Source organism: Myxine glutinosa, chromosome 6 (assembly GCF_964187855.1).
Source record: "Myxine glutinosa chromosome 6, kmMyxGlut1.1, whole genome shotgun sequence".
Classification (NCBI taxonomy): domain Eukaryota; kingdom Metazoa; phylum Chordata; class Myxini; order Myxiniformes; family Myxinidae; genus Myxine; species Myxine glutinosa.
The window spans coordinates 72335624-72351893 of record NC_136266.1 but is presented as its reverse complement, the minus strand read 5'-3'; the positions used below and the strand labels follow the sequence as shown (position 1 = coordinate 72351893).

The 16270-nt window shown below is 48.3% G+C and overlaps 1 protein-coding gene across 1 annotated transcript in view; it reads right to left on the bottom strand.

Annotated features, from left to right (window-relative positions):
- Positions 1-16270, bottom strand: part of LOC137429962 (band 4.1-like protein 5) — a 96429-nt gene that overhangs the window by 12165 nt on the left and 67994 nt on the right. The window contains exons 16-18 of the mRNA XM_078779988.1: positions 6245-6312; positions 4230-4303; positions 3409-3461 (exon numbers count right to left, since the gene is read on the bottom strand). Of these exons, the coding sequence (XP_078636114.1) occupies positions 3409-3461; positions 4230-4303; positions 6245-6312 (195 nt within the window). The remainder of the gene's footprint in view (positions 1-3408; positions 3462-4229; positions 4304-6244; positions 6313-16270) is intronic.

Here is a 16270-nt window from a genome sequence, read left to right as displayed (position 1 = left end):
CCTATAGCGCGTGGGCTTCGCCACTACACATCGTCCCAAAGCCAGGGGGCGGCTGGCGCCCATGTGGCGACTACCGCCGCCTTAACGACGCTACCACCCCCGACAGGTATCCGATCCCGCACATCCAAGACTTCTCCGCCCGTCTGGCGGGACGGGTCATTTTTTCGAAAATTGATCTCATACGGGGATATCACCAGGTACCTGTCAGGGCGGCCGACGTCCCTAAAACGGCAGTCATCACGCCGTTCGGCTTATTCGAATTCTTACGGATGCCGTTTTGTCTGAAGAACGCGGCTCAGGCGTTCCAGCGCTTGATGGACGGCGTGCTGCGTGACCTGCCGTTCCTTTTCGTTTACCTGGACGACATCCTCGTCGCCAGCACGTCCCGGGCCGAGCACCTCCTCCACCTCCGAACACTGTTCGGGTGCCTCAGCGAGCACGGCCTCATCGTCAACCCGGCCAAATGCCACTTCGGCACGACGGCCATTGATTTTTTGGGCCACCACATCACCAAGAATGGGGCCGTGCCGCTGCCAACCAAGGTCGAGGCCATCACCACGTTCCCGCGTCCCCGCACCATAAAGGCCCTGCAGGAATTCCTGGGAATGGTGAATTTTTATCACCGCTTCGTGCCCCGCGCTGCTCAACTCATGCGGCCCCTCTACGAAGCCCACCGGGGCAAGCCGCCCAAGCACGACATCGCCTGGTCCGCAGCAATGGACGCGGCCTTCCAAAGCTCAAAGCGGGCCCTCGCCGACGCAACACTGCTCGCTCACCCGGTGCTCAACGCTCCCATCGCCCTCACCACGGATGCCTCCGACTACGCGGTGGGCGCCGTACATGAGCAATGGGTGAACGGGGTTTGGCAGCCACTCGCTTTTTTAAGCCAGCAGCTCCGGCCGAACGAGCTGAATTACAGCACGTTTGACCGTGAGCTCCTCGGTCTACACCTGGCCGTCCGCCATTTCCGCCACCTCCTGGAGGGCCGACCTTTCACGGCGTTCGTCGACCACAAGCCGTTGGTTTACGCAATGGCCAAGGTCACGGAGCCGTGGTCGGCCCGCCAACAGCGCCACCTCTCCGCCGTGTCGGAGTTTACCACGGACATCCGGCATGTCGCCGGCAAAAACAACGCCGTGGCCGACTGTCTTTCCCGGGCCAGCGCGAACGTGGTCCACCTGGGCGTGGACTTCGCGCTTATGGCGGCGGACCAAACCACCGACACCACGGTGCAAGCCCTCCGGGCGGCGGACACGGGCCTCCGCCTGGCCGACATCCCCTTCGCGGACACTGTCCTGCTCTGCGACGTCTCCCAAGGCCAGCCTCGCCCCATCGTGCCTGTCACCTGGCAACGCCGCATCTTCGCCTCCCTCCACGGCCTTTCCCACCCGGGCCGGAAAGCTTCCCAGAAGCTGGTGTCGGCACGATTCGTCTGGCACGGCCTTCGTCGGGACGTCCGCGATTGGACCAGCACCTGCACAGCCTGCCAACGGGCCAAGGTCCACCGACACACCCAGGCCCCGCTGGCACCTTTCACCGTGCCCGAACGACGTTTCGACCACGTCAACGTGGATCTGGTGGGCCCCCTCCCCCCGTCACGCCCCCGTCACGGGGGTTCACACACCTGCTCACCATGGTGGACAGGACCACCAGGTGGCCGGAGGCCGTTCCCCTCATCTCCACCACCACCGCCGACATGGCGCAGGCTTTCATCGCCACCTGGGTCGCCCGCTTCGGCGCACATCTCATCAGACCGCGGACCACAGTTCACCTCCGAGCTGTGGGGCGCGGTCGCCCGCAACCTGGGGGTCAAGCTCCACCGTACTACGGCCTACCACCCCCAAGCAAACGGGTTGTGCGAGTGATTCCACCGCTCCATGAAGGCCGCGCTCATGGCCGGCCTTCAAGACGGCGGTTGGGCCGACCGGCTGCCGTGGGTCCTTTTGGGCCTCCGCACGGCCCCCAAGGAGGACCTCCAGGCATCCACCGCCGAGCTTGTCTACGGCCAGGCGCTACGTGTCCCGGGCGAATTCGTGCCCGACGCTACCAGTCCCTGGTCCGCAGCTCACCAGCGCTCGGACCTCCAGGAGGCCGCCCGACGGTTTGCCCCCGTGCCAACATCCCACCACGGTGACCTCCAGTCCTACGTCCCCCCAGCACTTCGCACAGCGGAGTATGTTTTTGTGCGTCAAGACGCACATCGGGGGCCACTCCGGCCGCCGTACGACGGGCCCTTCCGGGTCCTGCGACGGGACGACAAGTCGTTCGTCATCGACATCGGCGGCAGGTCGGACCGGATTGCGGTGGACCGCCTCAAGCCGGCGCACGTGGACGTCGACCAACCACCACGGGTGGCCCTTCCGCCGCGGCGAGGCCGCCCCCCGTCCACGGTGCCCCCCACTCGACCGCCCACCACCACACCGGACCCCCCCACGACCCGCCAGGGGTCGCTTCGGCCGGGTCATCAGGACCCCCCTCAAATTGACCCTGCCGGTGCAAGTCGATTCTGGGGGGACGTGTGTAGCGGCTACCGCTGGGTTTTCACAATCGCCTTGCACCTATCAAGGATGCGGAGCGATCACCATGCCGGGCTCGTCTAGGACGCCCGGGCAGGCTCGCCCTCAACTTGCCAGGCCACAGCCAGGACGCTCGGCCACGCCCCCTCTCGCCTTTCCTGGGCAAACGCTCCGGGATAATGTGTGTATATATATTGCTGCCCGATAAACGGGCTTTTCAGAGTACCTGAGTGTTTTGTTTGAATAAAGCAACTCGGACGAATTCCAGCTTTTTGTCGCGTCCATTCTTCCGATCGACGTGGGAGCCCGAGCTCCTTCAGTGGGATCTTTAAATTTTATTTCTATCTAAACATATTTTCAAAATGTCTTCCATCATTCTAAACACACATGCGAATACGAGCAGCACAGTTGCTGATTACAGCCTGCAGCGTCTCCATTTCAATGGCCTCCAAGGTCACAAGATCTGTCCCCTTTAGATTTTTTTTATCAGAGTACCTCAAAGAAAAAGTCTTTCAGGAGAAGCCAAGAACAATTCGTGATCTGAAGGATTTTTGCATTACGGCTATCGTCAATATCGGGCGTGAGATGCTGTCGGCTGTAATCAGCACCGGTGCTGCGCGTATTCACATATGTGCTCAGAATGATGGAAGATATGTTGAAAATCCGTATTGATGGAAATAAATGTGAAAGATCCCTCTGTTTATGTTTCACACTCACATCAGAGTTGATTTAATTTTGAAATCGGGTAAATATTTTTTTGGCCTATCCTGTATAACATCAAAAACCCCTCTTCCTCCCAGCCCTTTGAAAAATACTAACAACAAAGCCATGCTACTCCCCCACCCCTCCCTTGAAAATAAGCCAAACATGGGTGCATAACATTGTGATGTACCAGCGCGGCTTTTCCAACTGCTCCACGTTTTTGAATTCCAGGCTGGAAGAATCCTGCACAAACAAAGATGCATTAACAGGGCAAAGGACAAAGACTAACACGTTTGAGTGTGATAATTACAATGTGCAGATCAGTACCCACAAGTCAATTCCACGACTACATGGGGAGGGAGAGGGGGAGAAAATTTTAACAAAGCAAATAACCTCACCCCTAAATCAAGGTAATTTCAACATAGTACACACCTAATGGGGAAAGTAAATGTTGAAATTTGATGAGTTTGGAACATTAGATCGAAAAGCATTCAATCTTTACCAAGTATAGAACATTTTAACCTTTTAAATACTGAAAGTTTTGTTTTGATGAAGGAATACTTGAACCAACAGTTATTACAAAATAAAACCGATTCACGAGCAACGACACGAGACCTGCGCTTTGATCAAAAAGTCAACACGTACCGTGCCCCCCCCCCCCCCCCGCAATGGTCCGGGTCGTGGTATCCCATTGCAGAACCTAATTACACACTTTCCACTCAAAAATATTCAAAATAACCCGTAAACAAAACGACACCTACGAAACTGTTCATCTCTGCATATTTGTTTGTCGAGTTAACACAACACGTCGAAACAAGTACCAGGAAGAAGAATGGCAAGCAATCAAAGGAGGCTTCACATACAATGCATGCCAAGGTTATTGGACGTGTTGAGCGACGAATGATTCAGGCTCCAAGTTCTACAAACAAACGATGCACTTCCCAACGACATCGGTTAAGGCTACGCTCTGAGCCACAGACCAGGCCCCCGAGCGAGGCACTTTTCGCATACCTGAAGGCAAATGTTGATCTGTGAAGGGTGGAGTGGACTCTGCTCCTTTCCAGGTGCGTATGATTCCCGAGAATCTGAGGGTGTACAGCACGGCCTCGAGGTCAGCAAACAGGAGGCTTTGGTTTTTAACCCCAAATAGATAAATTGGACACCTGGTATGTCCCTGTTTGCAGTAATCGTACGATTCCTCTGATCACTCGAGTAGCCATAGATGTGCACGTTGTCCTTAAAACGAAAGGGTCTTTACATTCCCAACGAAGAGTTCACTTATTCATGAGTAAAGAAATGGTTTGTAGGTTCAGGCCATAGCTTTTGGCAAGTCCAAGTCAACATGACACCTACAGCCCACATTCGCAAGAATGAGGGACAGGTAACCGTTGCTGCTTAAAATGCATGACATTAACAAGCAGACAGGGAAGAACATGCTTTAGCCAAGGTGAATGACAGACAGACATGGTAAGCAGAGCTATTTGTCTTCTGAAGCATATGGTAGCACAAAACAACTGGAAAGTAGAGATGAGAAAAATTAAAGTTTTTATACGTTTTGAAAACACAACGAATGTGCCCAGGTCAAGTTGGATATACTGCAAATAAAACCTCTCAGGTTGATCGAGCAGTGAGGTACAGATCATGTCCCGCAAGCTGCATGACCTGTGAGCAACATTGGCCGTCTGCCACACGAGTACATCGTCTTTGCCTCACTGCCCATCGACCAGGAAGTGGGCTTGCAATTGGGCATAATAATCCAAAGTCCTTCTGACCCAATAAATGAAGCACGGCATCAAACACCACGTGCGCATGCGCGTCGTTTCACCTTCATCCCGGAGGATGGCTTCGGCAGGCCACACCGGAGCTTGTTTTAAAGACCGAGGATTGTAAAGGTTACAAGTTAAAGATGGCATTTAAAGCAGTGTTCCATTTATCGGGTCAAAATGGCTTTCTTTTGGTTTATTATTACGTCCGACCGCATTCCCACCTCCTAGTTGATGTTCAGCGAGGCACAAACAATGTGCTCGTATGGCAGACAGCCATTGTTGCTCACATTTCGCGCAGCAATCTGTAGCTTGCTGCTCCATCAAGCAAGGAGGTTTAATACATTATTTAACCGACTATGTTTGCATGGTCACAGTAAACGGTTTTTTTGTTTTTTTTGATACTAAGTCTAGGCTCCTGTAAGAGCAAACACATATAACATATAATAAAGGGAGCGGGAGACAAGAGGGGGCGTGAGAGGGAAGCACAACAACAGTAGGGAACAGAGACATCAGGAGATCTGTGGAAGAGAGAGGACTGGGGCAGGGTACATGGGATAAACAAGATGGACACCACAGGGACTTTCAGGAAAGAAAAAGGAATTTGAAAAAGGTTGAAGAACAGGGGTAGAAAAGATCAGGGTTTTTGGATGAGGGAAGATAAGAGATGGTGGTTAACAGCTGTATTAAAGACCTGGATGGAGGAGAGTGAGGGAGTTTGTTCCAGAGGCGGGAAAAAAGACAAATGAAAGAGTAAAGGTGCGCAGAGTCTTGATTTTGGCAGTTTAACCATATAAGGGTTGCAGGCAGATCTTGTGGGTCCTGAAGGAAAATTTGGGAGACAGAGCACAGACAGATCACAGACAGAGCAGGGTGAGATAGGCTAGAGAGTTGGTAGAAGACAGAAAGAAAGTCGGTGGAAGATTGCCTAGTATGTCGTCCTGACGTGCCCATAAAAAGGTCGAAAACCATGCTTGGTGGCTCCATTGTTCTTTACTTGTGACCTTCAAACTCCTCGGCCTTCAAAACAAACTCAAGAGCAGACCGCAGAAGCTATCCGGGCTGGAAGCGAAGTGGTGCGCATGGGCAAATGGCGCTTGATACGGTGTTGCATTTATCGGCTTGGAAGGCCTTCGTTTTGACTTTTGATACACTGTATATAATTCTTAAGTATACAACCCACCAAATAGAACGAATCATCGATGAAAAAGACAAAATTGACGCATCTGGAAAAATGCTCAAATACGTCAATTCATTAAATACCTGAACCTGCCATGATCATGTTGCAAGTTTCCAAATTCTCTGAACAATCTTGAGATTTTGACAGGGAGCTGCTCTCAACAACCGTGGGAAGGAGTGTGTGCAATCGTTCATTATCCACAATGGGAAGCTTCCTGCAGAACAAACACTTGTGTGCAAAAGCCTTTATACAACTGAACAAACAAACAAATACAAAACAAACAGAACAAACAAATAACATCAAGAACAACAAAACAGATCAAACAGCAAAATTAAACCAAAAGATGGTCACAAAATATTTTTCCAATTCAATTTGCAGTCGTATTTCATACAGGGAGACCGTTCAAAGTTCAAGAGTGTCGCTAATCAGGCGAATCACCACCACAACTATCACCACATTAGGCCTGGGCAATCATATCAAAAGCAAAATGCCACAAATAAGATAAAGTAACATGGGTGTAAAATGGGGTGGAGGGAGGGGACAGATGAAGTGGTAAAATAGCAAAGACAATTGTGGTTGTGGGTAGGCGGAGGTAGAGATGGGTGAAAATGGAATAACAGAGCAGAGGAAGAATAATTAGAAACGAGAGAAAAGTGGATGGCGTGCAATCATAAATCCGCACGCTTCCCACCTAAAGCAGAGTTGAAACACGGCAAAAACTTCCACCAGGAATAACCCAATATCAAATTTTCAGTTAATGTTTTGTCATTTTGCCGCCTGTCACCCTAAGTCCCTACCCCGGTGCATGAACCGGTTACAAATCCCACAAAAAAGTTACATATTTCATGCATCCTCCAATATTGATTACATATACAAAGTTTCATTCAAAAATAGTTTCAAAATGTGCCCGTAATTTCGTTTTGTTGTATTCGACCTTTTGACCCCACTTCAGGGGATGGGTCCAAAAATGATACTGCTTGTGCAACTTCTTGCCATGTGGTGATCATAACTACCAAATTTCAATTTCTGCACAACCGTTTTGGAGATTGTCTGCCCATCAATCATGTTGACAGACAGACAAAGACAGACGGTGCTCACAATATCCCCGTTTTTTTTTCAAAAATCAAGAATGAATGAATGAATGAATGATCGTTTTAAGGCCATTTTCCCCGCTAGAGCGGGGGTTAGCCTTGCTATAGGTACAGGATTAATTGCTATAGGATTGCCCCATGACAATCATGGTTCCCTGTTTGAGGCAATGTTTTTATGGCCGGATGCCCTTCCTGAAGCCAACCCTTAGTCGCCTCTTACGATGCGCAGGGAGGGATACGGTGTACCTATTCTAAACCGGGGTACACACCGGGATCATTCATCCCAGCAAGCTGGTACTCAATTAGGCGACCTCAGAAGGATGACAGGCTGAGTCAACCCCCCTGGCGTTAATTCAGCGATCGACCGGGATTCGAACCCAGGATCCTAGGATCCCAAGCCGACACCCTAACCGCTAAGCCAACACCAGGGATTTTCAAAAATCAAGGGGATAATTAAATCATGAAAATCCATCAAAGCATGCCAAAGGAAATCAGCAGAATGGATTATTGATAAATGCATCATTTTACAGGTAGAACACTTACTTTTATCTACTGGGTGTGTTAGTTTGAAATTCGCATTGCAAAATATATTTGAATTGGAGGATGAATGAACATAAATGTAATTGCCAAAATACCAAATAATTTTGCTGCATCATGCTAAACTGACTGGATGGCCTAGAGGTACGCACACTTGCCTCTAAACTGTCTAGCCTGGGTTTGAATCTCAACCTGGCTATACACCGTCATCCTGATGTTTCATCAATGTGTGTGTCATCCCAAGGGTGGATGTTAAAAGGGCGTCTCTCAAAACAAAACGAAATAATCGTATCTGCCAGAATCCGTTTTTGGACATTAAAGATTCCACAGTGTTCTTCGTGAAGAGTAAGTGAGCCATCGCAAGCATCCTGAAAAAATTACAAACTCCTGCAATAACTACTGCTGGGAAGGCACCGTCAAACAGAAACCACCCTGCATAAACAATGCCAAGAAACGGATTCAGCAGCACAGACGCTCTGCAACAGAGAATACATCATACATCAGATCATACATCAGAATGTGAGCCGTGTACATCAGAATCATACTTATTAAATCTGAGAAAATCATTCAAGAAAATTAGACTTCTGCACTGTTGATGTGTTCCAAAGCAAAGATCATGTCTTTCAATCCTGACAAATCACACACTCTCACAATGTCTCTCTGAAAAGACCGTCTGGAAAACCCTCCCATCTACTTTCTCAACAATCCTCTCCAATAAGTTCTGTCACTCAAGCTTTTGGGTCTCACTATCTGCCATGATATTTCCTGGGAAAACCACATTCTCTGGGCTGGTGCTCCTGCCTCACACCTAGCTCGGCTTCACGCTTTAGAAACCAAAGCTTTCAGGATCATTGTAATCTCCCGCGATGAAGCTGAGTCTGAGGGCCTTTCACTCTCTCACCCCAGGCAGGTTGGTGGTCTTTCTGTCTTCTACCAACTCCTCTTTGGCCTAGATCCCCCAGCTTTGTCTGTGCTGTGTCTGTGCTGTCCCCAAAATATTCCTGCAGGATGCATAAGAACTGCCAACAACCCTCTTCTGGTGAAACTGCCAAAATCAAGACTCCCTGCTCACTTCACTCTTTCATTCCTCTTTTTCCTGCCTCTGGAACAAACTCCCTCACTCTCTTCAGTCCCATTCCTTCCTCCAGGTCTTTAAAACAGCTGTTCACCACCATCTCTTATCTTCCCCCATCCAAAACCTTGATCTTTTCTACCCCCATTAATACACCCCAAATCCACATCTTTCAATCACTGACTTCTTTCCTGGAAGTCCGAGCAGTGTCCATGTGTTTTATACCTCTCCTACCTCGCCCGCCCCCCTTCCCATGCCTCCTCCCCCCAAGCTCTCTCCCTCCCACAGATCTCCCACAGATCTCCCTATGTCCCTGTTCTCTGCATCAAGCAATTGGAGAAGAGGAAGGATTTGATATCCGAAGCAATGATGGATTCCATGACTTTGCTGATAACTGGGAGCAGGCCGATTGGTCTGTAGTTGCAGGGATCTGTTTTTCCAACTTTTTTGTGTAAAGCGGTAATGTTGGCTGATTTCCAAACTGATGGCAGATGACCTTGAACAAAAGAGAGGGTGAAGAGAATAGAGAGAGGGTGTGAAAGGGCGGCAAAGCAGGATTTTAGGACACGTGTTGCAGACCCGTGATTTAGGACCCGTAATCTGATCCAGTTGCAGAATCAGAGTTGAGGTTTGACAGAAACTTCTCCACCTTGTCAGGAGAGAAGGACACAGATTCCAGGAGCAGCTGGGTTTGACTGAGTAAGGTGGGTACAGAGAGACGAGTTTGGGACACAAGATTTTGAGGCAAACACAGAGTTGAGGCATTCGGCTTTGTCACATGCGGAGTCAACTGTGTAGCCATTTGAGGTGAGGGAGGGGATGGAGGGGGAACAAACACCAGAAACGGATTTGACCAGATGCGAACAGGATTTGGAGGAAGGAGACAGGATTGAGAGTTCATTCTTGAGTGTGGAGACATTGTGTTTCCTGGCTCTCCTGAGGGTAAACACACACTTGTTCCGAGCTTTGTGAAAGGAACTGAGATTGCCTTCAGTTCGATTAGCCTTCCAAGAGGCAAAGGCAAGTTGTTTCAGGGCGACTGCCTCACCACAAGATTCAGTGTACCATGGACGGGAGGAAGGGTAAGACAACTGAAGACAAGATGGGATAAATCTTTGCATGAGAGAGAGCAGTTTGCTTTGGAAGAATTCCCAGGAAGAATTAATGTCAGAGGCAGTAGAGATGGGAGACCAGTCCAGATGATTGATGGCTGCTTGAAAACCGTGCCAGTCAGCCTGAGTGAAATGCCAGACTCGTCGACGCTGAGGAGGTTCTCCGAGAATGGTCAGAGAGATGTCCACTTTAACAAGCACATGATCAGAAGAACCGATTGGAACAGAAGAAGAGCAGAAGACATTTGCAGGGAAGTTTGTCATAACCAAGTCCAGAAGAGAAAATGCTCCATTGACTGAGATCCGGGTCGGGAAATTGACAGATTGCGTCAGTCCCAGTGAGTTGCAGAAGTCCTTTGCTGAGATGCCATTGCTGGTGAGAGAGGTACCCACAACCAGCCAGCTGGCATGATGACAGTTGAAGTCACCACATATGAGGAAGAGAGAGTTGGAATGAGTGGATAGAAGTTGGTCCATGTTGTCAGACATCGAAATGTAAATGGAGTAATCACTGTTTGGAGGACGGTACAAAACACATATAAACAAAAGGTGGGAGCTGAGAGGAAGCCGTAGCCAGCCAGAGGTACTCCTGAGGGTGGGGTGGAGAGAGGGCAGTGCAAGGAGAGTGAGGAAGAGAGTTTTTGATAAAGATAGCAACCCCACTACCAGGATGAGGCTCAGGTCTATCATACCAGACGAGGGAGTAACCAGGAAGAGATTTTTTTTTTTTTTTTTTTTTTTTTTTTTTTTTTTTTTTTTTTTTTTTTTTTTTTTTTTTTTTTTTTTTTTTGTATACAAGATCGAGGCTCGTGAAAGAGCTAACATTAATCACACAAAAAGACAAACCGACACACAAAACACAAAAAAACAAGGGGAGCGGTAGACAAGATGGTGAGAGAGGGGGAAGGACACAAAAGAGAGGGGGAAGGACACAAACACAACATTTGAGAACAGGGACATCGGGAGGACTTGGGGGGAGGTGGGAGAGGATTAAAACATATGAACACTGCAAGGACTCTGGGGTGAATTACCGGGGGTAGAAAAGATCAAGGTTTTCGATGGGGGAAGATAAGAGATGGTGGTGAACAGCTGTTTTAAAGACCTGGAGGGAGGAGTGGGATTGAAGGGAGTGGGGGAGTTTGTTCCAGAGGCGGGAGAAAAGGGGAATGAAAGAGTGAAGGTGAGCAGAGAGCCTAGACTTTGGCAGTTTAACCAGAAGAGGGTTGCAGGCAGATCTTGTGCGACCTGAAGGAATATTGGGGGGACAGAGCACAGAGAGAGCTGGGGGAGCAAGGCCGGAGAGGAGTCGGTAGAAGACAGAAAGACCACCAACCTGCCTGCGGTGAGTGAGTGAAAGGCCCTCGGCGTTGACTACATCGCAGGAGATTCCAATGATTCTGAAAGCTTTGGCCTCAACAGCGTGAAGCCGAGCAAGGTGTGAGGCAGGAGCACCAGCCCAGAGGGGGGAACAGTATTCCATTGAGCTGCGGATGAAAGCCTTGTATGTGGTGAGGAGCTCAGGTGTGCCAAGGAAGGACTTCGCACGACGGAGGATGCCCAGTCGGCGACTGGCTTTGGAGGCCAGCTTGGAAATGTGGTTTTCCCAAGAAAGATCATGGCAGATAGTGAGACCCAAAAGCTTGAGCGACAGAACTTCTTGGAGAGGATTGTTGAGAAAGTAGATGGGAGGGTTGTCCAGTCGGTCCTTTCGGAGAGACATTGTAAGAGTGTGAGATTTGTCAGGATTGAAAGACATGTTCCACTTGTTTGACCAGTCTGTGATTTTGTCCAGGTCTGCAGAGAGTGAGGAGGCTGCAGACTGCCGATCTGAGGGATGAGGAATGGAGCGACAGAGAGTAGAGTCGTCAGCAAAGAGATAGAGAGGATTTTCAAGAGAGTCAGAGAGATCATTGATGAAGACCAGAAAAAGCACAGGGCCCAGAACACTACCTTGGGGAACTCCAGCCTGAACAGGAAGAGGAGATGAGAGAAACCCATTCAGGGCCACACGTTGACTACGACCAGAGAGGAAGTCCGCCAGCCATGCGTGGAGATTTCCATGGATACCAAAGGAGGAGAGTTTGGAGAGCAGAGCAGGGTGCCAGACCGTATCGAAGGCACGTGAAATGTCAAGGGAGACAGCTCTAATTTCCTGTTTGGCGTTGAGGACCTCCATCCATTGTTGAGAAAGCAGAAGCAGCATGTCCAGAGTAGAGTGACCAGGTCTGAAACCAAATTGATGATCAGAGATCAAGCCATTGGAGAAGAGGAAAGATTTAATATCTGAAGCAATGATGGATTCCATGACTTTGCTGATAATTGGGAGAAGGCTGATTGGTCTGTAGTTGCTGGGATCTGTTTTTGCACCTTTTTTGTGCAAAGCGGTGATGTTGGCTGATTTCCAAGCAGATGGCAGATGACCTTGAGCAAAAGAGAGGGTGAAGAGAACAGGAAGGAATTAAGGGAGATATTAATATTATTAGATATTAAGGGAGATATATATTAGATATATTAGATCGGAGACATCTTGAAGGAGGAAAGTTTATGTTAAGCAGATTATGTCTGGTTTGACAGACACAACCTGTATGGAGAGATCAATCAGGTTTGAGCAGAGGCCCTGGATGTTTGAGGTCCATACCGTTAAGGAAGAGGGAGGGGGAGCATCGGGAGCAGGACAGGGAGGATGAGGAGGACAAAAGGTTTGATGGTGATTGGGGGAGGCACAGTGAGGGGTTGTTTAAGGGGGGAAGGCAGAGAAAAGTAGAAGGTTAGAGGAGGTGGATGTATGAGATAGGAGGGAGACAAAGTAAGGAGGAGGCAGCTTTGAGGAGGAGGGGGAGATTTGAAGGGGAGGATTTGGGGGGGGTGGAGTTTTGAAGGGGCAGGGCAAGGGGGAGTTTTGAAGGGGAGGGGGGAGGAGGGAGATTTGAAGGGGAGGGGAGAGGAGGGAGATTTGGAGGGCAGGGGAAAGGGGGGAGATTTGGAGGGGAGGGGCGAGGGGAGAATTGAAAGGGAGGGGTGAGGGGGTGCAGTCTTGGAGGGGAGAGGTGAGGGGGGGGAGTTTTGAAGGGGAAGGTGGGGGGAAATATTTGGAGGGGAAGGGTGTGGGGGGAGTTTAGGAAGGGAGGGGTGAAGGGGGAGAATTGAAAGGGAGGGGTGAGAGGGGCTTTAGGAGGGAAGGTGTGAGGGGGGAGTTTAGAAAGTGGATGATTAATGAAAAACGAACATTTATTACAAACTCGGTTTATTGTGATTTTCAAGTCGGATCCATTTGAAAACGATAGAGGAGGGGTGGAATGAAGGTGAGTTTAGAGAATCTAGGGAGGAAGAACTGTAAGAGATTGAATTTATTTTTGAAGTGGAATTAATTTAAGAGGAAATTGAAAAAAGCCTTTTAAATAGGAAGAAAACCAGTGTGTTGTAATAAACTACTGAATAAAACTGCAGAATGAATGATCGTTTTAAGGCCATTTTCCCCACTAGAGCGGGGGTTAGCCTTGCGGGCCCCATGACAATCATGGTTCCTCCCTGTTTGAGGCAATGTCTTTATGGCCGGATGCCCTTCCTGACGGCAACCCTTGGTCGCCTCTTACGATGCGCAGGGATACGGTGTACCTATTCTAAATCGGGGTACTCACCGTGATCATTCATCCCAGCAAGCTGGTACTCAATTTGCCGACCTCGGAAGGATGACAGGCTGAGTCAACCCCCCTGGTGTTAATTTAGCAATCGACCGGGATTCGAACTCAGGATCCTAGGATCCCAAGCCGGTACCCTAACCGCTAAGCCAACACCAGGATAAAACACTGCAGGGGAAAGTTTAAACATATTTAAACAAGAACGACACTCAGTAGAGCGCATACTCCCGCCGTGGGTCAAGTTGGAAAAGTATGATTTCACAAAAGTTTGAGGGAGTAGTTCAGTGACAACACAAGACAAGACAAGACAAGGCAGACACTGCACAGATATAAATTTAGAATATACAGAAGATAATGTTAAAAAAAAAACAAGGCAATTTCACTTACATTTTCGGATTCAGCGTTCAATTCCATATAGGTGAGTGTATTTTGAGGCATGTGTGACTTCAAATAAAATAGTAAGCCAGGAAAAACGTTCGTTTCATTCCTTAAGGATACAACATGTAAAACTGGCCCAAACGTCAAAACAAAACTCGCTCATTTTAAGTCGTTCAAGCTAATGCGACCACTCATTCTTCTGGGAAGAATCTCGTGCAATGCTAGTCACACTTATAAGTCACCGAAGTCTTTATAAGTTCATCAAATACTGACACCGCGATTGACATTCGCTGAGGTAAATGTTGATATCTCACCTGAGGTAAAAAAACAAACAAACAAAAAAACAGTTTTAAAGCATTATACGTATCAGACGACACATTTTATGAAACGGGGAAACCGAATACACACACTGGTGGTTTTAAAATGACAGAATATGTCTATTAGAAAAAAAAAAAGAACCTTGAAGACGCTGCTAACAAAATACACCACTCTAACACATTACCACGAGTTTAAACTACATTTACAACAAATATGAAAACTATTTTCATATCACAATATTAAATATAGAATATATAGAAGATAATGTTAAAAAAAAAAGAGCTCTATCTTCCAATGGTAAACAATCCTTTAAAAAATTCCTGGATCTGGAATAATATCCTGAGCTTCACCAAAAACTAATCAATTCTTCCTTATCCCAAGGGCAATCATCCCACCAACTTTCATCCAAATTCGTTCAGAACTTTTCCAGATATCTTGTTCACAAACACACGAACACACACACACATGGACACGATCGAATGCATTACTCCCTGGCGGGAGTAATAATATTTAAACAAAACCATGAAAAACAATCTGGGAAAAGTTCCTCAGTGAGGACGTGGCTTTGCGAAAGAAGGAGAAAGGGTTGAGTGAGTATGGAGGAAACTGGAGTTGGAAAGGCTGGAGAGTTGGAAGAAAAAGGAGATAAAGGGGGTGGGGCACAAGGCGAGACAAGGGGGCGCGAGAACAAGCACGTGTCCGTGAGGAGGGAAATAATAAATAATAATAATAAGAATAAAATTCTGTATTTAAAACGTTCAACAAAGGGAAAGATGTTCATGGGAGGTAGGGGGAGAAAAGAAAATCGAAGAAACAAGGAAATACAGCAAAGGAACTAGTATTCACAATATACCGAGGGGGGGGGGGGGGGGGGAGTGAGCCTCGAGAGATCAGGCCGTGCTTGAGGTGCAAACAAAAGACTTAGTAATTATAATAATAATAATAATAATTCATTTATTTTGTATAGCGCTTTTCATGAAGCCCAAAGGCGCTTTGACAGAGTGCAAAACATAATGCATAACAAAACATGAAAACAACAATTGCAAAAAGACAAGAATCAATAGGGAAATATTTAAAGCAAAAGGAGGGAGAAGGAGAAGTGATAGTCAGGGGTTAAATGCTGTGGGTTGAATGTTGAATGCAGTGCTGAACAGGTGGGTCTTGAGTGATGTTTTGAATGTGGTGAGTGAGGAGGAGTCTCTGATGGTGTGAGGTAGTGAGTTCCAGAGGGTGGGAGCAGCGATGGAGAAGGCCCTGTCCCCCAGGATCTGAATTTGGTCCGGATGGGGGGGATCAGGAGGTTGGTACCAGCAGAGTTTGCACAAGTTACACACACAGCAAGAGTACACACAAGTTTGCAATTATTACAAAACCAAAACTAATTAGAAACACACAATAAGAAATCCACAATAAAATAACCAGTGGAGGTTTGACAAAGACACAAATGGGAAAATACTCAAACTTTGATGCCGTGGAGAGAATGAAGCAAGTCTCCTCGCTTGAGGGACCGGAAGCGGAAGTCTCTTTGCCGGTTTCACCGAGGATGTGTGCTCCTTTCTTGATTGGACCATCTCACAGGCCTCATTACGTGCTTGCATTACACTTCACCTTGGATTGCATTGGCTGTAGACATGTTTTTGGACTCTCTTCGGCCTTGGACATTGTTCACCTTGCACGTGCCTGCACATGATTGCCCTCTGCTGGCTGCCGGACTCACTCTTGGTGCATGTGTGCATGACACTCACTTTCTGCACGAGGCCACGACGTACACTTTACCCTGCACGAGGCCACGACGTACACTTTACCCTGCACGAGGCCACGACGTACACTTTACCCTGCACGAGGCCACGACGTGCTTACTCCATGTGTCCCTGGCACTCGCTCTGCACGGTTCCCTGGCACTCGCTCTGCACGGTTCCCTGGCACTCGCTCTGCACGGTTCCCTGGCACTCGCTCTGCACGG